The 24,246-nt window shown below is 40.9% G+C and overlaps 1 protein-coding gene across 1 annotated transcript in view; it reads right to left on the bottom strand.

Moving 5' to 3' along the window:
• Nucleotides 1-1,362: 1,362 nt before the first annotated feature.
• The window catches only part of chka (choline kinase alpha), a 58,846-nt gene continuing 35,962 nt past the window's right edge, over nucleotides 1,363-24,246 (bottom strand). The window contains 9 exon segments of the mRNA XM_034177176.1: nucleotides 1,363-1,553; nucleotides 3,546-3,598; nucleotides 3,601-3,626; nucleotides 3,722-3,828; nucleotides 4,527-4,635; nucleotides 13,939-14,026; nucleotides 14,147-14,205; nucleotides 20,078-20,182; nucleotides 21,912-22,045. Coding sequence (XP_034033067.1) covers nucleotides 1,494-1,553; nucleotides 3,546-3,598; nucleotides 3,601-3,626; nucleotides 3,722-3,828; nucleotides 4,527-4,635; nucleotides 13,939-14,026; nucleotides 14,147-14,205; nucleotides 20,078-20,182; nucleotides 21,912-22,045 — 741 coding nt within the window. The 3' untranslated portion in view covers nucleotides 1,363-1,493.

Genomic DNA, 24,246 nt, shown 5'->3' with positions numbered 1-24,246 from the left:
CAGAAACGTGCAGATTATGAATCTATATTTAGTGCAGGCACTAACGTTTTGCTTTTTGCTTTCTGTATGTGTTAGTTACAGCGTACCCGGCCTCTTGCTTAATGTACACTGGGATAGGGCAGCGCAGGGGTACAGCTTTAGTGTTCTCGTCTTGCAGCGAGAAGGTCCCAGTTTAATCAGAATGCGCACATTAGCTAAAATGTGCCTTCAACTTTCACTAACCAAAGCAACTATCTGCAGACATGGACTTGGTCCTCGTGAACCGGAATGTGACCGTCCATGGCTCCTCGTAGTTAGCCTGTGTCTAAGTGTAATTGCAGTCGACTAAGTGCGGACAAATAATTTCCCTTTATGTACAACATAATGACAGTTAACAATGATCATCTTGATTCTGCAAAGCTGCTCAGGATTCAGATCAGAGTCATCTTAAAGGATTTATGTACACAAGCTTGTAATGCTGAGTTTTTAAACAAAGAATCTGATCTTTTTTCAAACACATCTCACAGTTGTTGCTGCCAGTTTAGGAGACATTTTCCATGCTGTAAAATGTCTTTTCTACAGCTTTTCAATGTGCAAACGACAAACAATGGCTCTAGTTATCTACTACGATAAGCAATGGGTTTGTCCTCTTATCCCACAGCAACCTGTACTCATGGTTCTTGAAATGGAGCAATATCTCCACCTGGTGGACATTTACCATTAATGCAGGTACAGTAGAATTTAGCCAAGAGCTCTACAACTACAAAATTTCACATCTGATGGGTTTGAATGCATTATTAGATAGGAAGCTGGAAAAAAACGTCCCCAATGTCAAACTAAATGTTACTGTGCTCAGAATAATCTGTATGAATAACATCAAATACAACATAAAAATATCAGCTCAGGCCTGAAGAGAATGTCACATTAAAAAAAGTAAAAAAGAAAAAAAAAAAGAAAAACCAAACAAATGTTAAGTGTGTAATATTTAGACGTGTCATCAACTGATTCCAGCCAGCAGGTTTGGACATCAGTAACACAGATGGCGAGGTGCCTGGCACGCTCAAATCTATATTACACACACCTGATAAGTGGTTGCTTTACTAAGCAAGGATTTACCACAACACACAAAATGTTTCCATAAAGGAATGACCAGTAGATGTACATTCATACATCAACGCGTCCAATCAAGCTGTAACTGAAATCGGCGTCTCCCAGCACAAAGTGCTGGTGTTGAAGCTTAAGAACGGAATTGGCAGAGAGCCCCGGTAAGTGTTACTGGCTCTCGGCGAGGTGTGCAGTGTAAAACGCTGAGCTGCGGTAGACCGTGTGACGTGCTTTGAGCACTCAGCCGCGTGAGCAATGTTTGGCTGTTGTCAATACAACACCAGAATGAGTCAGTAAGTCCTCTCAAGGCGGGGAATGTAGGTGGAACGGGGCAGTAGAATCTTGTCAGTGTGTTTGTACCCTTCCTGCCGCTTGGCTGAATGTTAGTCCACTCAGCGCGTCTCGCTCCTTTAGACTCTCCACAGCTTCTTCTGCTGGAAGTAGGCATCAAATCTGGCCATGGCATACTCCTAGAACACAGTACAGTGGACATGAAATGTACACAAGCAGCACAAAAAAAGACCCCTGAAAACAAAGGGCCCTATCTTGACAAGCCACAGTCAGGTCCATAACTAGTTGGACAGCTGCATACTTTTGATAATGCTGCCTCTGGACTCCACCACAATAATGTTAAAGGAAAACAAGATGTCCTTGTTGTGGAAACTTTTACAAAAATAAAGCATGCACTGTTTAGGAATTATGGCCATTGATATACAGTTCCTTCATTTTCAGAGTCCATATGTAACTTTAATGTAAGGATAATTTTCAATACAAATCATCATCACTTTTACAACCACTTTTGTTTAGACAAGTAAGGGGACGATGTGTGAAAGCACATGGGACACGCAAGCCTAGATTTTTCTTCTCCAAAAAACCTTCACTGTGCCTTGGTGGCTTCCCTCACTTGTGTCTTTCTTGCACAGTCACTCAGTTTTTGAGAACTGCCTGCTGAAGACAGATTTGCCATACAGTACCATACTATTTGTATATCTTAATGACTGAAATGAAATCCAAGACATATTCAGTGACTTGGAAATGTTCATGTATCCATCCCCCAACTTTTCCAAAGAAAACTGTCTGTGATGATTTGTATTAAAAAAAAAAAAAAAAACACCTTACAAAATAATAATAAAAAAATCCTTATATTTAGTTTGTCCAATTATTTGTGTCTCTGAAAATAAAGACACCATGCATATAAATGGCTACAACTCTGAAACGGTTAATATGATATTTTTCTAAAATCTCTAGAATGCCTTCATGGTGTTTGCATTTGTAGCAGCTATCGGTAGCTTCATGACATTAGGTAGTCAATTCACGATTAGCTGAGGAAATAAGCGGGTCATAATTTTTAATGCCCATACTAAAGCAAAATGCTTATGAAAACTACCGCTCAGCCCCATAAATCTGATTGAATAAACACTAGAGGTGGGCGATACCGGGAATTTTGGTATTGATCCGATACCAAGTAAATACAGGCCCAGTATCGCCGATACTGACACTTTTTCATATTTAAGCTTCATAGATCCAAAGGATCCAAAAGACCTATGATAGAATTTCGCCAAACATTGTACGTGACAACTAAATACTTTATTATCACAATCAACATCTTTGTTTAAAAAAATATCACTCAACACAACTTAAAACAAAATCTCCTGAGGTAGAGGGCTGACAAACCACAATACAAGGGTGCGCTGCTCCGTGTTGTGTGACACAGCGCAGCGCTGCTCTTACAGACAGAGAGTAGGCTTTGATGAATCTGTGTGCGCAGCAGTCAGTGTGTGCGGGAGAGAAAAAAAAGCTTGAGTATTGATGTTTTTACACGAGGATCGTTCAATATCAATACCAGCGTTGGTATTGATATTATCGATATTAGGATCGATCCGCCCACCTCTAATCAACACCTGAACTGAGGTTAGCCTGTTAGCTGAGCTGTGTTTGGGTATCATTTGTCCTGCCAAGTCATACAGACTCACCCACGCTCCACCTCTTTACCCACATGTGGTCTGCAGACACACACACAGACAAACAAGGTGCTCTATATCTAGGATTGCTGGGTGGGGTACAGCTGTTTTTATCAAACGGTTGATTACGGCTTCAGTGATTAATCAGTTGTCACTGTGGTAGTGGATTAATTTGTGACAAATGAATACTTCTTTTTATCTCCACAAAGACAGTTTTTTACTCTGAATGTTCTCAGCCAACCCTCCACAGAAAGCTCATGGAGCAGCACCTGGTCTTTGGCTTGTTTGAGATCCAGATGTTGATTCTGGATCCCAGCATGTTCCCCTAACTTTCTGTGTGGAATCAGGCCTTCGTGACCTAACCTCTTCTGAAGCGTTCACAGTGACACGGTCACGGTTGACGCTGTCTGTTCGGAGGTTAAATAAATGCATTTGGACTGAGACGGCTCATCATGACCTGTATCTCATTTTAGGCTTCACACAATGATATCAAACACCCACCAGGTATCCAAACTTAATGGTTGACAGCCGAGCCTGGATGATGGACCACAAGCCCAAAAGAAGTGAGACGCCAGGGAGAACCTGCAATCACAGACGTGCACTCTGTCTCATTTGTACAATATTCACCATTTCATTGTATGTGACATCTCGAGGTGTATGTCGTGTTCACATCTGACCTGTTGACCTCCACGTAAATATCCTCCTTTAATCTTGTTTGGTCCACGTCACTGAGGCTGTCAAATTCTCCGTGAGCCTCATGCAGATAGGCCTCAATGAACCGAAGCTGGACACAAATGCAACACGGTCACGGTTACATCATTTTACAGGAACTTTAATGTAACACAACTTTAACAGCCATTTTTACATTTTAGCACAATTACATACAATTAATATGCATGCTCGTCACAAAGGGAAAAACTATGAACAAACATGGACTCTGGAAATTAACAGTAGGGAGTTTAAGCAGTGATAGTTTCACTAATGGTGACAGGAAGGCCTGTATTTTCCAGAGTATAAATCACAACAGAGTATGGCACGCCTCTTAGAGGGAGGAGGGAGACCCATATGTCGCACTGGAGTTTAAGTCACACTTTTTTCTGTATTTTCAGCTCTTTCATTTGAGACTTTGGGAAAGCCCTACTTTGCTGTGCCCCACAGCAGCCTGTACTCAAGTTCTTGAAATGGAGCAGTATCTCCACCTGCTGGACATTTACCATTAATGCAGGTACAATAGAACTTCACCAAGAGCTCCAATTATTAATAATAGTGATAACAAATGTGATTTTTCAGTGTATAGGTTGTAGTACCTCCTAAACTAGGGGGAAAACTGACTTAGTCGATTTTCTGTTATCATACATAAATCTCTATAATTTAAACTGGTGTCAGTAGTAAATGTAAATCTATTTCCGGTCACTGTAGCAGAACTTTTAAAACCGCTGTTTATTAAAAATAGACGGCGTGCGTCTTCCACGGTAAACACACCTGCTGAGCCTTCGTGGGATATGCGTCGGCATCGACTTTGAAGAAAGGAAACTCCTCACAGGTGTAGTCGTACATCCATTCACAGAAATGGTTGCCGATGTCAAATCCCCTGCAAGGTTTAAAAATGCATGAAAACAAAAATACAAATAAGAAGACTAAATGCACACAGGAAATCTGCCTTTACAACAATGGTTCATAATGTGTTACTTTTCAAGGTTTGAATTGTATAAATTCAGCTCAAAATAGGCATTTATTTAATGTAGCAGTGAGACAAATTTTGTTCAAGTCATTCAATCACAAAACAACAACTGCAGGCCAAATTCTGTTGATCTCAGGGCTGGTCGTTACCATCCCTCTCAACTGTAGTTGGCATTGATTGGGTCTAGAACATGTTGACAGTCGTGAGGGGCCCAATCATTGGGGATGTCGGATGGAACCATTGCTTCCTTGCCGTTTCGTTGACACATCCCCAGACGACTCCATGTTGATACCTCTCTCACTGATAACTCATTTTCCAAAGAGTCTGTCCTTGAACTCCTCATGCTGTGAAGCAACTTGGTGGACAATATGGGTTGGAGGACACCATGTGGACAAGTGGAGAAGGGAAGACTTCGTGTCGGTAAGGTTTAGCCTACTGAGCTAACCAGAGTTGCTGCCTTCTCTCTCCAGCAAAACTGCCTCGACATGTTTGACCTGCATGTCAAAAACAAACACATATCCACTTTCCACCGCATCGTCACTTTTTCCTTGCATTTTCATTTTGTTTGCGTGTAATTTGTCCAAAAACTCAGAGAAAGTGTCGTGTTTCTGTCCCCGGAAGTACGAGACCTGTCAATAAAGTATAGGTCCTTTTTATTTTTTTCAAAAACTATATGGATTTCATTCATATGTTTTTACGTCAGACATGCTTGAACCCTCGTGCGCATGCGTGAGTTTTTCCACGGCTGTCGGTGACGTCATTCGCCTGTGAGCACTCCTTGTGGGAGGAGTCGTCCAGCCCCTCGTCGGAATTCCTTTGTCTGAGAAGTTGCTGAGAGACTGGCGCTTTGTTTGATCAAAATTTTTTCTAAACCTGTGAGACACATCGAAGTGGACACGGTTCGAAAAATTAAGCTGGTTTTCAGTGAAAATTTTAACGGCTGATGAGAGATTTTGAGGTGATACTGTCGCTTTAAGGACTTCCCACGGAGCGGGACGTCGCGCAGCGCTCTCAGGCGCCATCGTCAGCCTGTTCAAGCTGAAAACCTCCACATTTAAGCCTCTATTGATCCAGGACGTCGTGAGAGAACAGAGAAGTTTCAGAAGAAGTCGGTTTCAGCATTTTATCCGGATATTCCACTGTTAAAGGAGATTTTTTTAATGAAAGACATGCGGACGGGTCCGAGCGTCGGGACGCAGCCGGCACGGTGCGGCGGCACAGGAAAAACACCTCCGTGTTGATAACCATTTGTAAAATCCAGGAGGCTTTTGATGGCTTTCAGTGGAGTGAGTATATGAGAAATTGTTTAACAGCTGGACATGTTCCAACTTGTCCTTAAGGCTTCCAACAGAGGTGTTTTTCCAGTGGCGGAGCGTGGCGGCGGCTGCGAGCCGACGCTGCAATCCGTCCGCACGTCTTTCATTAAAAAAATCTCCTTTAACAGTGGAATATCCGGATAAAATGCTGAAACCGACTTCTTCTGAAACTTCTGTTCTCTCACGACGTCCTGGATCAATAGAGCCTGAAATGTGGAGGTTTTCAGCTTGAAACAGGCTGACGACGGCACCTGAGAGCGCTGCGCGACATCTCGCACCGTGGGAAGTCCTTAAGGCGACAGTATCACCTCAAAATCTCTCATCAGCCGTTAAAATTTTCACTGAAAACCAGATTAATTTTTCGAACCATGTCCACTTCGATGTGTCTCACAGGTTTAGAAAAAATTTTGATCAAACAAAGCGCCAGTCTCTCAGCAACTTCTCAGATAAAGGAATTCCGACGAGGGGCTGGACGACTCCTCCCACAAGGAGTGCTCACAGGCGAATGACGTCACCGACAGGCGTGGAAAAACTCACGCATGCGCACGAGGGTTCAAGCATGTCTGACGTAAAACATATGAATGAAATCCATATAGTTTTTGAAAAAAATAAAAAGGACCTATACTTTATTGACAGACCTTGTAGATAAATTACAGTAGTGTTCAGAATAATAGTAGTGCTATGTGACTAAAAAGATTAATCCAGATTTTGAGTATATTTCTTATTGTTACATGGAAAACAAGGTACCAGTAGATTCAGTAGATTCTCACAAATCCAACAAGACCAAGCATTCATGATATGCACACTCTTAAGACCAGTGATGCCGGTAACGCGTTACTTAGTAACACGTTACTCTAATCTGACCACTTTTTTTTAGTAACGAGTAATCTAACGCGTTAATCTTTCCAAATCAGTAATCAGATTAAAGTTACTTCTCCAAGTCACTGTGCGTTACTATTATTTTTCATTGTGGGTCGACAGCAGCATTAAACCTGGTCCGTGGGCAGGAGGTCGGGGTTTGACTGAACTGCCCACTTTCAGCGAGCTGTGAGCTTTTCATCCACGGTTTTTTGCAGCTGCTCGACTCGTCCTCACCTCTTAAAGCGCGGTGATCAGCACACCTGCACTGAGCTTTACAAAGACATTTTTAAACTTTTTTCCCTACTTTATTTAGAATTCTGAGCTGAGCCGCTCCGTATCGTCTCGTTAAAAACAGCTGATCCTCCGCGACGCGTCAACAACTAACACTATTTTCCACTCAAATGCACCTAAACTCTCTTTCTGAGGACCACATGATGTGAAAACGCAATAAAACTTTCTTACCTGTAAATCTGGTCCTGTTTTCTGCATAAATAAATGTAATCCATTCTTTGTGCTCAAACGCCAAAGCAGGGGCGAATCCAGATGGAATGGGGGCGTGGGGCAGGGATGTGCCCCCCTCACAACACCCCTAGATTAAAGGTCCAGTTTTGAAGCCGTTTTTTACTACAACTACTAATATTGCTTATAATAATAATAATTTCAACAAGTAAAATGTTTAGAGAGAATTTAAATGTTAGAAAAATGTTAGAATTTAATCATTACATTTATAAACAATGTAAGTTTGAAATTGCAAGTTTTACTGTTACAGTGCTGTCAACAGTTAAATATGAGGTCAAGAAAGAGGTCTTTATTTTACTTTTATAAAACAAGTATTTATTTTCTTTGAAGTCAAGAAAGGGTGACTATAAAGTGAGTTTTGGCAAAACAGGTATCATTGTCATGTTGACGTGGGTTGTTGTCAGCAGCTGGGGAAAGTAACTAAAAAAGTAACTAGTAATCTAACTTAGTTACTTTTACAATTGAGTAATCAGTAAAGTAACTAAGTTACTTTATCAAGGAGTAATCAGTAATCAGTAATTGGATTACTTTTTCAGCAACACTGCTTAAGACTATGAAATTGGGCTATTAGTAAAAAACGTAGAAAAGTAGGTGTTCACAATAATAGTAGTGTGGCATTCAGTCAGTGAGTTCGTCAGTTTTGTGGAACAAACAGGTGTGAATCAGGTGTCCCCTATTTAAGGATGAAGCCAGCACCTGTTAAACATGGTTTTCTCTTTGAAAGCCTGAGGAAAATGGGACGTTCAAGACATTGTTCAGAACAGCGTAGTTTGATTAAAACGTTGATTGGAGAGGGGAAAACCTATACGTAGGTGCAAAAAATTATAGGCTGTTCATCTACAATGATCTCCAATGCTTTAAAATGGACAAAAAAAACAGAGACGCGCGGAAGAAATCGGAAAACAACCATCAAAATTGATAGAAGAATAACCAGAATGGCAAAGGCTCACCCATTGATCAGCTCCAGGATGATCAAAGACAGTCTGGAGTTACCTGTAAGTGCTGTGACAGTTAGAAGACGCCTGTGTGAAGCAAATTTATTTGCAAGAATCCCCCACAAAGTCCCTCTGTTAAATAAAAGACGTGCAGAAGAGGTTACAATTTGCCAAAGAACACACCAACTGGCCTAAAAAGAAATGGAGGAATATTTTGTGGACTGATGAGCATAAAATTGTTCTTTTTGGGTCCAAGGGCCGCAGACAGTTTATGAGACGACCCCCAAACTCTGAATTCAAGCCACAGTTCACAGTGAAGACAGTGAAGCATGGTGGTGCAAGCATCATGATATGGGCATGTTTCTCCTACTATGGTGTTGGGCCTATATATCGTATACCAGGTATCATGGATCAGTTTGGAAATGTCAGAATACTTGAAGAGGTCATGTTGCCTTATTCTGAAGAGGACATGCCCTTGAAATGGGTGTTTCAACAAGACAATGACCCCAAGCACACTAGTAAACGAGCAAAATCTTGATTCCAAACAAACTGTGGTTATACAACTAAATACTAGTTTAGTGATTCACAGGATTGCTAAAAAAAAGCAGTTTGAACATAATAGTTTTGAGTTTGTAGCGTCAACAGCAGATGCTACTATTATTGTGGACACTCCCTTTTCTACTTTTTTTTTTACTACAACCCCTGGCAATAATTATGGAATCACCGGCCTCGGAGGATGTTCATTCAGTTGTTTAATTTTGTAGAAAAAAAGCAGATCACAGACATGACACAAAACTAAAGTCATTTCAAATGGCAACTTTCTGGCTTTAAGAAACACTATAAGAAATCAGGAAAAATAATTGTGGCAGTCAGTAACGGCTACTTTTTCAGACCAAGCAGAGGGAAAAAAAAAAGGAATCACTCAATTCTGAGGAAATAATTATGGAATCATGAAAAACAAAAGAACGCTCCAACACATCACTACTATTTTGTTGCACCACCTCTGGCTTTTCTAACAGCTTGCAGTCTCTGAGACATGGACTTAATGAGTGACAAACAGAACTCTTCATCAATCTGGCTCCAACTTTCTCTGATTGCTGTTGCCAGATCAGCTTTGCAGGTTGGAGCCTTGTCATGGACCATTTTCTTCAACTTCCACCAAAGATTTTCAATTGGATTAAGATCCGGACTATTTGCAGGCCATGACATTGACCCTATGTGTCTTTTTGAAAGGAATGTTTTCACAGTTTTTGCTCTATGGCAAGATGCATTATCATCTTGAAAAATGATTTCATCATCCCCAAACATCCTTTCAATTGATGGGATAAGAAAAGTGTCCAAAATATCAACGTAAACTTGAGCATTTATTGATGATGTAATGACAGCCATCTCCCCAGTGCCTTTACCTGACATGCAGCCCCATATCATCAATGACTGTGGAAATTTACATGTTCTCTTCAGGCAGTCATCTTTATAAATCTCATTGGAACGGCACCAAACAAAAGTTCCAGCATCATCACCTTGCCCAATGCAGATTTGAGATTCATCACTGAATATGACTTTCATCCAGTCATCCACAGTCCACGATTGCTTTTCCTTAGCCCATTGTAACCTTTTTTTTTTCTGTTTAGGTGTTGACGATGGCTTTCGTTTAGCTTTTCTGTATGTATGCTTACTTGTAGTTCCTAAGGTTTGTAAGAGTAGAATGGGAGGCAGAACCTTCAGCTTTCAGGCTCCTCTCCTGTGGAACCAGCTCCCAATTCAGATCAGGGAGACAGACACCCTCTCTACTTTTAAGATTAGGCTTAAAACTTTCCTTTTTGCTAAAGCTTATAGTTAGGGCTGGATCAGGTGACCCTGAACCATCCCTTAGTTATGCTGCTATAGACTTAGACTGCTGGGGGGTTCCCATGATGCACTGAGTGTTTCTTTCTCCTTTTGCTCTGTATGCACCACTCTGCATTTAATCATTAGTGATTGATCTCTGCTCCCCTCCACAGCATGTCTTTTTCCTGGTTCTCTCCCTCAGCCCCAACCAGTCCCAGCAGAAGACTGCCCCTCCCTGAGCCTGGTTCTGCTGGAGGTTTCTTCCTGTTAAAAGGGAGTTTTTCCTTCCCACTGTCGCCAAGTGCTTGCTCACAGGGGGCCGTTTTGACCGTTGGGGTATTTACGTAATTATTGTATGGCCTTGCCTTACGATATAAAGCGCCTTGGGGCAACTGTTTGTTGTGATTTGGCGCTATATAAATAAAATGATTGATTGATGTAAATCCCATTTCCTTTAGGCGGTTTCTTACAGTTCGGTCACAGTCGTTGACTCCAGTTTCCTCCCATTCGTTCCTCATTTGTTTTGTTGTGCATTTTCGATTTTTGAGACATATTGCTTTAAGTTTTCTGTCTTGACGCTTTGATGTCTTCCTTGGTCTACCAGTATGTTTGCCTTTAACAACCTTCCCATGTTGTTTGTATTTGGTCCAGAGTTTAGACACAGATGACTGTGAACAACCAACATCTTTTGCAACATTACGTGATGATTTACCCTCTTTTAAGAGTTTGATAATCCTCTCCTTTGTTTCAATTGACATCTCTCGTGTTGGAGCCACGATTCATGTCAGTCCACTTGGTGCAACAGCTCTCCAAGGTGTGATCACTCCTTTTTAGATGCAGACTAACGAGCAAATCTGATTTGATGCAGGTGTTAGTTTTGGGGATGAAAATTTACAGGGTGATTCCATAATTTTTTCCTCAGAATTGAGTGATTCCATATTTTTTCCCTCTGCTTGGTCTAAAAAAAGTAACTGTTACTGACTGCCACAATTTTTTTTTCCTGATTTCTTATAGTGTTTCTTAAAGCCAGAAAGTTGCAATTTGAAATGACTTTAGTTTTGTGTCATGTCTGTGATCTGCTTTTTTTCTACAAAATTAAACAACTGAATGAACATCCTCCGAGGCCGGTGATTCCATAATTATTGCCAGGGGTTGTAATAGCCCAATTTCATAGCCTTACGAGTGTGCATATCATGAATGCTTGGTCTTGTTGGATTTGTGAGAATCTACTGAATCTACTGGTGCCTTGTTTCCCATGTAACAATAAGAAATTATACTCCAAACCTGGATTCATCTTTTTAGTCACATACACTCAACAAAAATATAAACGCAACACTTTTGGTTTTGCTCCCATTTTGTATGAGATGAACTCAAAGATCTAAAACTTTTTCCACATACACAATATCACGATTTCCCTCAAATATTGTTCACAAACCAGTCTAAATCAGTGATAGTGAGCACTTCTCCTTTGCTGAGATAATCCATCCCACCTCACAGGTGTGCCATATCAAGATGCTGATTAGACACCATGATTAGTGCACAGGTGTGCCTTAGACTGCCCACAATAAAAGGCCACTCTGAAAGGTGCAGTTTTATCACACAGCACAATGCCACAGATGTCGCAAGATTTGAGGGAGCGTGCAATTGGCATGCTGACAGCAGGAATGTCAACCAGAGCTGTTGCTCGTGTATTGAATGTACATTTCTCTACCATAAGCCGTCTCCAAAGGCGTTTCAGAGAATTTGGCAGTACATCCAACCAGCCTCACAACCGCAGACCACGTGTAACCACACCAGCCCAGGACCTCCACATCCAGCATGTTCACCTCCAAGATCGTCTGAGACCAGCCACTCGGACAGCTGCTGAAACAATCGGTTTGCATAACCAAAGAATTTCTGCACAAACTGTCAGAAACCGTCTCAGGGAAGCTCATCTGCATGCTCATTGTCCTCATCGGGGTCTTGACCTGACTCCAGTTTGTTGTTGTAACCGACTTGAGTGGGCAAATGCTCACATTCGCTGGCGTTTGGCACGTTGGAGAGGTGTTCTCTTCATGGATGAATCCCAGTTCACACTGTTCAGGGCAGATGGCAGACAGCATGTGTGGCATCATGTGGGTGAGCGGTTTTCTGATGTCAGTGTTGTGGATCGAGTGGCCCATGGTGGTGGTGGGGTTATGGTATGGGCAGGCGTCTGTTATGGATGAAGAACACAGGTGCATTTTATTGATGGCATTTTGAATGCACAGAGATACCGTGACGAGATCCTGAGGCCCATTGTTGTGCCATACATCCAAGAACATCACCTCATGTTGCAGCAGGATAATGCACGGCCCCATGTTGCAAGGATCTGTACACAATTCTTGGAAGCTGAAAATGTCCCAGTTCTTGCATGGCCGGCATACTCACCGGACATGTCACCCATTGAGCATGTTTGGGATGCTCTGGACCGGCGTATACGACAGCGTGTACCAGTTCCTGCCAATATCCAGCAACTTCGCACAGCCATTGAAGAGGAGTGGACCAACATTCCACAGGCCACAATTGACAACCTGATCAACTCTATGCGAAGGAAATGTGTTACACTACACGAGGCAAATGGTGGTCACACCAGATACTGACTGGTATCCCCCCCCAATAAAACAAAACTGCACCTTTCAGAGTGGCCTTTTATTGTGGGCAGTCTAAGGCACACCTGTGCACTAATCATGGCGTCTAATCAGCATCTTGATACGGCACACCTGTGAGGTGGGATGGATTATCTCAGCAAAGGAGAAGTGCTCACTATCACAGATTTAGACTGGTTTGTGAACAATATTTGAGGGAAATAGTGATATTGTGTATGTGGAAAAACTTTTAGATCTTTGAGTTCATCTCATACAAAATGGGAGCAAAACCAAAAGTGTTGCGTTTATATTTTTGTTGAGTGTAGCACTACTATTATTCTGAACAATATTGTACATCATATGCGTCACATTTTACTCCTTTAGCGCCCACCCACAAACAAGACCGCGCTGCCCAATTAATGTTTTCACATGACTACAGGTTGTTTTAAAAAAAAGTGAATTTGTCCTTTAATAAAACAGGCTTGGATGAGGCCTTTCTGCTGCCAAATTGTGGTTATGTAAGAGCTGCAGTGCATTTCAGCAGAGTGACTTATGAACGCCACAAGGACAAACCTGTGGAAAACAACACGACCCAGAGTGCCGTCTCATTTGTGTTCTTTGGTGTCTGGTTTTCTCACACATTAGCATTCCCTCCTCACTCTATCTCTGTTTTCAGGTCAGAGTCGGGCCTATTTATCTTCACCAGCTTTCTGTCAGGCTTTGAGAAAGATGAAAAGAAAATGCAAACTATTCTCAAACTAGCGAACCCAAATCACATCCAGCTGCAAAAATAAAATTCCGAGAAGCGAACACACCGCGTCCTGATTATCGTTATATAACTCATGGAATCTCTGAGGGCGGGTGTGTTTAAAAGCTCTTCCAGCTCACTTTTTATCTTGTATTTGGAGATTTATGTTGCAGATTTGACCATAATAGTGGACAGTGGGGAAACGGGACCGTGTGGACTGGAGAACAGGACAACCAAACTTTCAACTGAGAAGACTCTGGACATTTTATTCACTTCTTTGAATTTATTCAGAATTTAAAGCCTTAATGTTATTTTAAAGTGGTTAATATTTGGTACTAAAATATGATTTTTTTTAAAAGTAGCTTCACACTTTATTTTGCACCTTTTCAGAATCTTCTTACCTGTAGTTGTAGCTGCTGTATTCGAAGTCGATCAGCATCAGCTTCTGTTGGTCTGAACTCTGGCGCTTGTTCAGCAGCAGGATGTTACCTTAGAATTTTAATGCAAACATTTTATATATATATATATATATATATATATATATATATATAAACACCCCACATGCATAAAGTAAACAAATAAGCATTCAGGATGAGTAGGACCATTTACCTTCTTGACAGTCATTGTGGCAGAAAACGACAGGAGAGTTTGTGGACTCCAGCAGAGACCTGAGCAACGAGAAAAACCTTTAGGAGTCCTGCACAGGACAGCACGCTTCAAACTGGTTTGATTTTACAAAAAAAAAAAAAACATGAACATATTGTATCTATGTGTTCTTTCACCAGCATGCCCTGGTGCCACGCTTTGCCACATCCATGGCACCATGGAACCACTTCTCCAGCCACTGGGGTCGTCAATATTCAGGCACGTGCGTGCTGGATGATGAAGTGAGAAACAGGCCACGTGGGCAAAATGTCAAACACGATGCTCCCTCACACTGCAAGTGATACTCCTCATCTTAGTTTCTCTAAGTTTCACTGGTTACCATCCCAGGCCTCATTTCTGCTCTCACAAAATAAGTGCATGTTAATTTACTGACCATGCACACTGAAGACTGTGCCTTTCAAATGTGCAACATTGCACATTTTGCCTTCATCAATATGCAAACTCGGGTTTGTCTAGCCGAATGCGCAAAATTGTGGGTGGGAACACGCATCGCAATTTATCAGTGTCAAACGGAAATTCTAATCCAATTAAATTTGTTCTGCAAATCTGATTGGTTAATACTGTGAGATTTCAGACCACCAAATATTACACTGACGGTGGCAAAATATTCAACCATTTCACATTTGACGTATAAGTCCATGCACTGACCACATTGCTGTGCTGGTGTCAATCGTGGCGCTGTCAGCTGAGACCGTGCAAACAATTGAAACTGAAATTGAAAACCCCCTTGTGTCTGACGATTTGTGGATGTTAATGCTGGATTACAGTCACAAATATCCATTTTACCGGCTCTGCTAATGTGTTGCCGGTAAAACTCAATTTGACAGCATCTGCATTTTGTGTGTTAATGATTGCGCTTGACAGACAGCTGTTAAAGAGCTAACTGTTTACTTAGTGCTTGTTTCTTTAAAAACAAATGTCTCCATGTGGTCCTGGATGGCAACTACCCAGGCACAGAATCGGTCCATAACCACATCTCTTAAACAGTGGTGGGCACACTTCTGATAATCCGATAACAGATAATTATCGAAGATAATGTTTTCATTATCGGATTATCTTTTTAGATAACTTTAAAAACCATTATCGGACCAATTATCTTCCGATTAATTTTTGTCCGATAACTTTTAGACCGATAAACAAAGTAAACAAAGCTGAACAGCGACAAGCATTTTTCAAATTTTAAATCAGTTCAGCACCTACCTGTTAAAACTTTTGTAACAGATGGACAGTTATACCCTCTGCTAACAGAAAAGAGCTGCTTCTATGAAAAGCGTCTCTATCCTCTGTAGACAAAGGAGAAATGGCCAAAAAAAAAAAAAAATCATTTCCTTTACCATACTGATATGCTGGCAATATCACCTAAGTCATCCAGAGGCACACATTTTTAACTTATGGTTTTAACCAAACTAATTTTGGACAAGTTATTTAAAATTACTGTCATGTCTGAAGTTTTATAAAGTGAAAATATCAGATATATGTTTTAGTTTTAAAGTAATGTGCTAATTTTTAAGGTTTAGTGAGCACATGCTGTGCCCAGCAGTGCATTATGGGTAGGATGATGTAATCTCAGTACGTTCACGACAGGACAATTGCATTTCAGACACTCTGTTCAGGCTCCACGGACAACAGCATTAAACTCTAGTGCCTAAAACTCTCGTGAATATATTCTCTGGGTTTATAGACGTTGTTACTGTATTTGCATTTGTTAAATTCCATGCATTTTAAATGTAGCAGACAGGGATTATCTGAAATTTTGTTTTCAAGGCCTCTACTGCCATCTACTGGCCAGTAGTGTTCATGGCAATATTCGCCCTAAGTACTAAGCATCTGGGCACCAGTAGATGGCAGTGTTCTATTTATTTTGACCCCGGTTATATCAGATGATTGTCAAATCACCTTTTTGGCTTTGCAAATGGCTTTTTTTTTTTTTTTTTTTTTTTTACAAATGAAGTTTAAAAACAAAACAACAGCAAGAAAAAAAAAAACATCACAAGACAGCTCTGCGGTGTTTGCACAGGCACAGTGCGAGCGGTTAGATGCTTGTAGCTTTTCAGCAGCAGGATACCCTCACGACGGCCAACCAGAATAATATCAAACAGGTTTGATTTTCATTGGAACATACAATTGGCGATCAGGAGGTGGTCCTGAGATGTTAAACGCAGCTTGTTACTCCATGTACACTACACGATGCAGGACGCGTGATTAACCTGAAACTCGGTCCAAAAAATTCCTGCATGAAAAATCATCTCGCACAGTGTAAAGCACGTTTTACAGCATCACAAAACGTGCGCACATTATCTCCACATGCAAAACATTTTGCGATGACACTTCCAGGGCTCCGTAAAAATGCCTGTTTTTACAAATAAAAAAAATGGAATATTTTACAAAAGCACATTTATCTGTCAATCAATCAATCAACTTTTTTTTTTATATAGCGCCAAATCACAACAAACAGTTGCCCCAAGGCGCTTTATATTGTAAGGCAAGGCCATACAACAATCATGAAAAACCCCAACGGTCAAAACGACCCCCTGTGAGCAAGCACTTGGCAACAGTGGGAAGGAAAAACTCCCTCTTAACAGGAAGAAACCTCCAGCAGAACCAGGCTCAGGGAGGGGCAGTCTTCTGCTGAGACTGGTTGGGGCTGAGGGAAAGAACCAGGAAAAAGACATGCTGTGGAGGGGGGCAGAGATCGATCACTAATGATTAAATGCGGAGTGATGCATACAGAGCAAAAAGAGAAAGAAACAGTGCATCATGGGAACCCCCCCACAGTCTACGTCTAAAGCAGCATAACCAAGGGATAGTCCAGGGTCACCCGATCCAGCCCTAACTATAAGCCTTAGCGAAAAGGAAAGTTTTAAGCCTAATCTTAAAAGTAGAGAGGGTATCTGTCTCCCTGATCTGAATTGGGAGCTGGTTCCACAGGAGAGGAGCCTGAAAGCTGAAGGCTCTGCCTCCCATTCTACTCTTACAAACCCTAGGAACTACAAGTAAGCCTGCAGTCTGAGAGCGAAGCGCTCTATTAGGGTGATATGGTACTACGAGGTCCCTGAGATAAGATGGGACCTGATTATTCAAAACCTTATAAGTAAGAAGAAGAATTTTAAATTCTATTCTAGAATTAACAGGAAGCCAATGAAGAGAGGCCAACACGGGTGAGATATGCTCTCTCCTGCTAGTCCCCGTCAGTACTCTAGCTGCAGCATTTTGAATTAACTGAAGGCTTTTTAGGGAACTTTTAGGACAACCTGATAATAAAGAATTACAATAGTCCAGCCTAGAGGAAATAAATGCATGAATTAGTTTTTCAGCATCACTCTGAGACAAGACCTTTCTGATTTTAGAGATATTGCGTAAATGCAAAAAGGCAGTCCTACATATTTGTTTAATATGCGCTTTGAATGACATATCCTGATCAAAAATGACTCCAAGATTTCTCACAGTATTACTAGAGGTCAGGGAAATGCCATCCAGAGTAAAGATCTGGTTAGACACCATGCTTCTAAGATTTGTGGGGCCAAGTACAATAACTTCAGTTTTATCTGAGTTTAAAAGCAGGAAATTAGAGGTCATCCATGTCTTTATGTCTGTAAGACAATCCTGCAGTTTAGCTAATTGGTGTGTGTCCTCTGGCTTCATGGATAGATAAAGCTGGGTATCATCTGCGTAACAATGAAAATTTAAGCAATACCGTCTAATAATACTGCCTAAGGGAAGCATGTATAAAGTGAATAAAATTGGTCCTAGCACAGAACCTTGTGGAACTCCATAATTAACTTTAGTCTGTGAAGAAGATTCCCCATTTACATGAACAAACTGTAATCTATTAGACAAATATGATTCAAACCACCGCAGCGCAGTGCCTTTAATACCTATGACATGCTCTAATCTCTGTAATAAAATTTTATGGTCAACAGTATCAAAAGCAGCACTGAGGTCCAACAGAACAAGCACAGAGATAAGTCCACTGTCCGAAGCCATAAGAAGATCATTTGTAACCTTCACTAATGCTGTTTCTGTACTATGATGAATTCTAAAACCTGACTGAACCTCTTCAAATAGACCATTCCTCTGCAGGTGATCAGTTAGCTGTTTTACAACTACCCTCTCAAGAATCTTTGAGAGAAAAGGAAGGTTGGAGATTGGCCTATAATTAGCTAAAATAGCTGGGTCAAGTGATGGCTTTTTAAGTAATGGTTTAATTACTGCCACCTTAAAAGCCTGTGGTACATAGCCAACTAACAAAGATAAGTTGATCATATTTAAGATTGAAGCATTAAATAATGGTAGGACTTCCTTGAGCAGCCTGGCAGGAATGGGGTCTAATAAACATGTTGATGGTTTGGATGAAGTAACTAATGAAAATAACTCAGACAGAACAATCGGAGAGAAACAGTCTAACCAAATACCGGCATCACTGAAAGCAGCCAAAGATAACGATACATCTTTGGGATGGTTATGAGTAATTTTTTCTCTAATAGTCAAAATTTTGTTAGCAAAGAAAGTCATGAAGTCATTACTAGTTAAAGTTAATGGAATACTCAGCTCAATAGAGCTCTGACTCTTTGTCAGCCTGGCTACAGTGCTGAAAAGAAACCTGGGGTTGTTCTTATTTTCTTCAATTAGTGATGAGTAGAAAGATGTCCTAGCTTTACGGAGGGCTTTTTTATAGAGCAACAAACTCTTTTTCCAGGCTAAGTGAAGATCTTCTAAATTAGTGAGACGCCATTTCCTCTCCAACTTACGGGTTATCTGCTTTAAGCTACGAGTTTGTGAGTTATACCACGGAGTCAGACACTTCTGATTTAAAGCTCTCTTTTTCAGAGGAGCTACAGCATCCAAAGTTGTCTTCAATGAGGATGTAAAACTATTGACGAAATACTCTAACTCCCTTACAGAGTTTAGGTAGCTACTCTGCTCTGTGTTGGTATATGACAATAGAGAACATAAAGAAGGAATCATATCCTTAAACCTAGTTACAGCGCTTTCTGTAAACACCAACACACGACAGACGTCACATTAACGTGTTGGTTTACATAATGAATGACTGAACCAATCAGTGTTTAGCAGAGGCACTTTTACCCAGACTCCTTTGCGATCTGTCTGTTTGTTACAAAACCTCAGAATTAGTGCATTATTCAACATTAAAAGATATATGCTATATTTTAACTTTGTACAAATGACAGAATTGACATTAATGGAGTTATTCTATTGGTATTAATGTTATTTATAAATCAAAACCATAAGTCAGCATGACCTTATTTTTCAAGACCTCCGCCTGACCGGAGCGTTGTGATTGATACAGAGTTGGCTTTATGGCTGCTCTCAGAGTGCCTCTGTGCTGGGAGCTCTGTAGTAAACAAGCGCTTCCAGCAGGGGCAGAATGTTCAAAGACGAAAGTGTGGTCTCATTGTTTGGGTCTGTTGTTACTTTTAATATTACTAGAAGCTATTGTGGCATTAAAACTTAAATTTGTTTTATTAGTAGTTGTAAATGTACCAGAGACAATATTGGAATTTATCTATTATTGGTTATCTGTAACTTCTGATAAATGTTTGGGTGGTTTATTGTTTTATCTTTATCGAAGATATCTTTTCAGTTATCTGATTATCTGTTATCGAAGTTAATTTTTTGGTTATCTGTGCCCACCACTGCTCTTAAATAAAAGGTACAAATGATTAGTCTAAGTATTATTGTGAGTATGAATATATGAAAACATATGAAAGCACACAATTAATTGTTGAATACAAACGGAAGTTTCTCCGTAGAGTATCTACATATAGAACTGCTAAATCCAGATGCGTATGGAAACTTCCTGTTGGTGTGTGTTTGCACATTTCAACTATGTACGTCTCAGTGGAGGAAACGTACTTGAGTGTATCCATCTCATGCGGCAGGTTGTGGCTGAGCAGACGGTTGAAGCACCGCAGGTGGGACTCTCTGGTGAAGTTCAACCTCAGGACTTGGCTCAGGTACCTGTTGAGAGAAAAGTTTAGAAAACTCATGTTGCCATTCACACAGCAGACAAAAAGAGACAGCTGGAAGAGGTGAAACAATATGACAGCTCATATCAGCATGTGCTGACAAAGCTTTTAAACAATCATTAAGATTAAAACAATTAAATTAAGATAAGCCAACAACCGGCTCATTACTCGTCGATAAGCGTAATATGTTACATCAAACATTAATATCTCTTACTGATCTTGGAGCTGTTTCAAATCGGAATAGCCTTTCATATCTCCCTGTCTCTATCATGTGGGACTACACAGGGAAATCAGAAAGCTAATAACTCTGCCAACTGACAAATGAACATTTAGTGGCTAATTACAGGCAATATCAAACAACAGGGAAGGTACAAATTCTGTCTGTCTGCAGGACGTCTGCAAACCTATGTGGTAAAATAAAGTCAATTCACAGGAGACAAAGGAAGTTGTAACATTAAAGGAAAACTGAAATGGGGAAAAAATTGTGGCAAGTCCAGATCACAATTAAACTTTAACTTTGAGTCCTCTATCTTGACAGTGTACAGCACGTGGTCTGAACAACACTGTGCAAGTCCTATTAGGGCGTGGCCAACTCATTTTTCTATTTATGTAGTGCAAAATATGAGTGTAAAGTAGGACATAGGGTTGGATTCAGTCATCTAATTAGTCATGGGTGTGTTCTAGGCATAGCAAAAAAAAAAAAAAAAAAAACAACCAATCAGTGTCATCTATCATTTCCTCTTGGACATAAGTGCACCAGATGGGTGGTGCATTATCATGTTCAGATGTGAGACATTTTCTGGCAAGGACATGAATCAAGCAGCAGGCAAAACAGACATGGACAACCCAAGAGCACCTGTCAAAAACACCAAAAACCAATGGAAGCCAGTTTTGATGATTGTTGTGATACTTGGATTAACTGATGTTGTGTATGAAAAGCAGTTCTAAGTGTTGTGCAACATCTTCACTGATAGGCAATGTGCCAAACATATATAGCATGCAGCTGGTTCAGATGTGACCTTGCATGCAAATTTCTGAAAGAACTGAAAGACAAGCTCCTCTGGGTACTCTACACTGAGAGGTGTCACCTGCAGCACTTTTATAGGTAAGACAAAAACTGTTCCCTTTGAATTGTACTATAAATCTGTGCACTCATTATGTACGTTGGGGAGCTCTGGTGCAATCACTTCTGACTTTCTCACAATGGTAATCCACCTGCACTGCCCCTGACCAGACTTCGTTTTCAGACCAGCACTTCTGGTTGTGCACAGATGAGTGCATCTAAGTGGAGGATGTGGCTGTGGGGGTGTGCAAATCTCACCCGTGTCAGGTTGAATCTACCACATGTACATGCACTTTTGTGTGCTCTGCTTTTGCACCATGTGAAAGATAAGCTGTTAATCTCCAAGGTAACTCTTTCCCTGATCCACATACGAGCTCACCACCAAACATAATCGTAATAGGTCTGTTACTTCTTGAGATATTTTGTCCACAACCAAATAAAGATACAAACAGAGAGGAAAGAAACTCATAGACTCCGCCTCTTCTGTCAGTTGGCAGTTACAACTTTAAATAGTTGGCAACAGACAACAGAAAATGCCATCTTAGTATCTTTGAACATGAGCCAAGACACAGGGGAACTGAGGACAAGGGTAAGGGGGGCGAGGTGAGACGGGGTGGAACACAGAGTGCTAAGACAAAGCAAAATTTACACTTCTTACTTTTCCATGGTTCCAAACAGCCACTTTGGTTCTTTATTGAAGGGCATCCTCATTCCATGGAACTTGGCCATCTTCTCTGCAACCTCCACTGAGATACTTGGGTCACTTAACTCGCAGGTATCCAGTTTACGGCTCTGTCAACAGGCAATTACACGTGATCATTTAAAAACACACAAATACATGTTGATCTTTCCACGAGCAAAATGACTTCGTTTAACAGCAGACGGTACATATTAAGTTTGCTGAAACCATAAAGTGGACCTGCGCGTCTGGTTTCTGCTGAGCTCACAATCGGCACCTGATCACCTCAGGGCTGCTGCCTCAGCCTCAAACCTCTTCACCCTGTACACCCACGACTGTGTCTCCAACATGGACAACACAGTAATCATCAAATATGCTGAGGACACGCCCATCCTGGGCCTCATCAAAGGTGAGGACGAGGCCGGGTACAGGGCGGTGGTCGACAGCACACTTGGCTACGGAGAGGAAAACGCCCTCATCCTCAATGTAGGAAAGAAACAAAGACATCACTGACTTCAGGAGGAAAGCCCCTCAAATGCACCCCCCACACCATCAATGGCACTGAAGTCTTGAGAGTGGACAGCCACATGTTCCCCGGCCTTCACGGGTCATGTGATCTGAGCTGGTCTGCAAACATTGCAGCAGCCACTGTGAAAAAAGCTCAGAAGCGGCTGCACTTCAGACTGCTCAGGAAGGCCGGGCTGAGCTGCCGTCCCCTCACACGAGCCTACACAGGCCCGGCGGAGAGTATCCTCACCACCGGCATCTCAGTGTGGCACGACAACACCACTCAGGCAGAGAGGAAGGCTCTCCCGAAAGTCGTAAAAACATCTGAAAAAAAATTATTAATAGACTCAATTTACAGTCAATGATGCACATTATCAGGAACCCCCACCACCCTTCTCACTTTTTCCTCAGGCCCAAACACACAGCTTACAGCCTGAGGAAATTATAGATTCCAGAAAAGTTTTTACTGGCCATATTCAGACTGAAACAGACTGTACATAACTAAAACCCACTGGGCAATATTTATCACTCAACTATAACTTAATGTGCAAGATTTTATTTTATTCCTTTTGAAACAACAGTCTTTGGGGCAATATACGAGTACGTTTGAGCCACATGTGCAATATACACTTTATTATCTGTGCAATATCCACTGTGTTGGAAGAGAAGTGTGCTGTTTCCCTATCCCCATGAACCTGACACTTTGTAATATATTTCTTTTATTCAGGTAGACCGTGTATGCTTTTTATTCTGCTATACCTTTTTATACTTTTGTACCTTTATATTTGTTTACTCATGAGCTCTGCACAAGAATTCCAATGTACCCAATCCTTGCATGCAAGTACAAATGTCAAATAAAGTCTATCTCTCAGTTCTGATAACAGATTCTGTTGACAGGTAGTTTTGGTTTTTTTTCCCCCAAAGTGGAACATTCAACTCTCTTGTGAAACATCAGATCAACAACATGAGGTTTGAGTTCATGTATTGGTTGAATGAACACCAACAATACTGTCACACAGTATTTTGTCATTTCCTGGTTTGACATGCTTCAGGTACTGAAGTAATAAAGTTTTAGAATTTGTGGTGGTGTTATGTTGGGCTTTGTAATTTTCTACATTTTGGAAATAAACATTTCATATTCGAAATAGAGGAAATTTACTTGCAGTTACACTGACTGACCACTGAATAGACCTCAATGGAGTAGGGCAGTAGAGAGCACTCTAGGAGGCTGGTATGCAGTTCCACCATAGAAACCATTGGATTTAAGAGAAAATGACTTTTTAGTAGCTGTCCACTGTAGTGACCACTATGCACCAGAGGGTTACTGCAGATGCACATAGATTTCTGGCCCACAGTGTTCGAAACACTGCAATAAAAAAAAAATGTGAATCCTGCTGAGCTGTCAACAGCTGTTTACTTTGGAATTTTTGTGCATTGTTGTAGTGTTCTTTTGCTATTCAAGTTTCAAAGTGGACATAATTTATGGTCATTGCAGGAAATTTTTTTCTTAGGCAAAATGTGCTACAGAAATGCAAAGCGATAGAAATGACACAGAAGACAGATAAAATAATTAAAACTGTTGTAAAACAGCATGAAAAAAATGAAATTGTTTATGGCATTGTTTCCTGGGAAACTCCTATATCAATAGTTGTTGTAATTATTCATTCATTCATTCATTTTCTTTACCCCCGTAATCCAGTTCTATGGAAAATATGGTACTTTCCAGTAGTTTATTTGCCCAGTTTCTTTACTGCTGGCAGTAAACTGAATATCTGACATTTGAGGGCATCATCTTGGGCTCTGGAAA

This window comes from Thalassophryne amazonica, chromosome 8 (assembly GCF_902500255.1).
Source record: "Thalassophryne amazonica chromosome 8, fThaAma1.1, whole genome shotgun sequence".
Lineage (NCBI taxonomy): Eukaryota > Metazoa > Chordata > Actinopteri > Batrachoidiformes > Batrachoididae > Thalassophryne > Thalassophryne amazonica.
The sequence above is the reverse complement of the archived record's forward strand: the minus strand, read 5'-3'. Positions and strand labels throughout refer to the sequence as shown.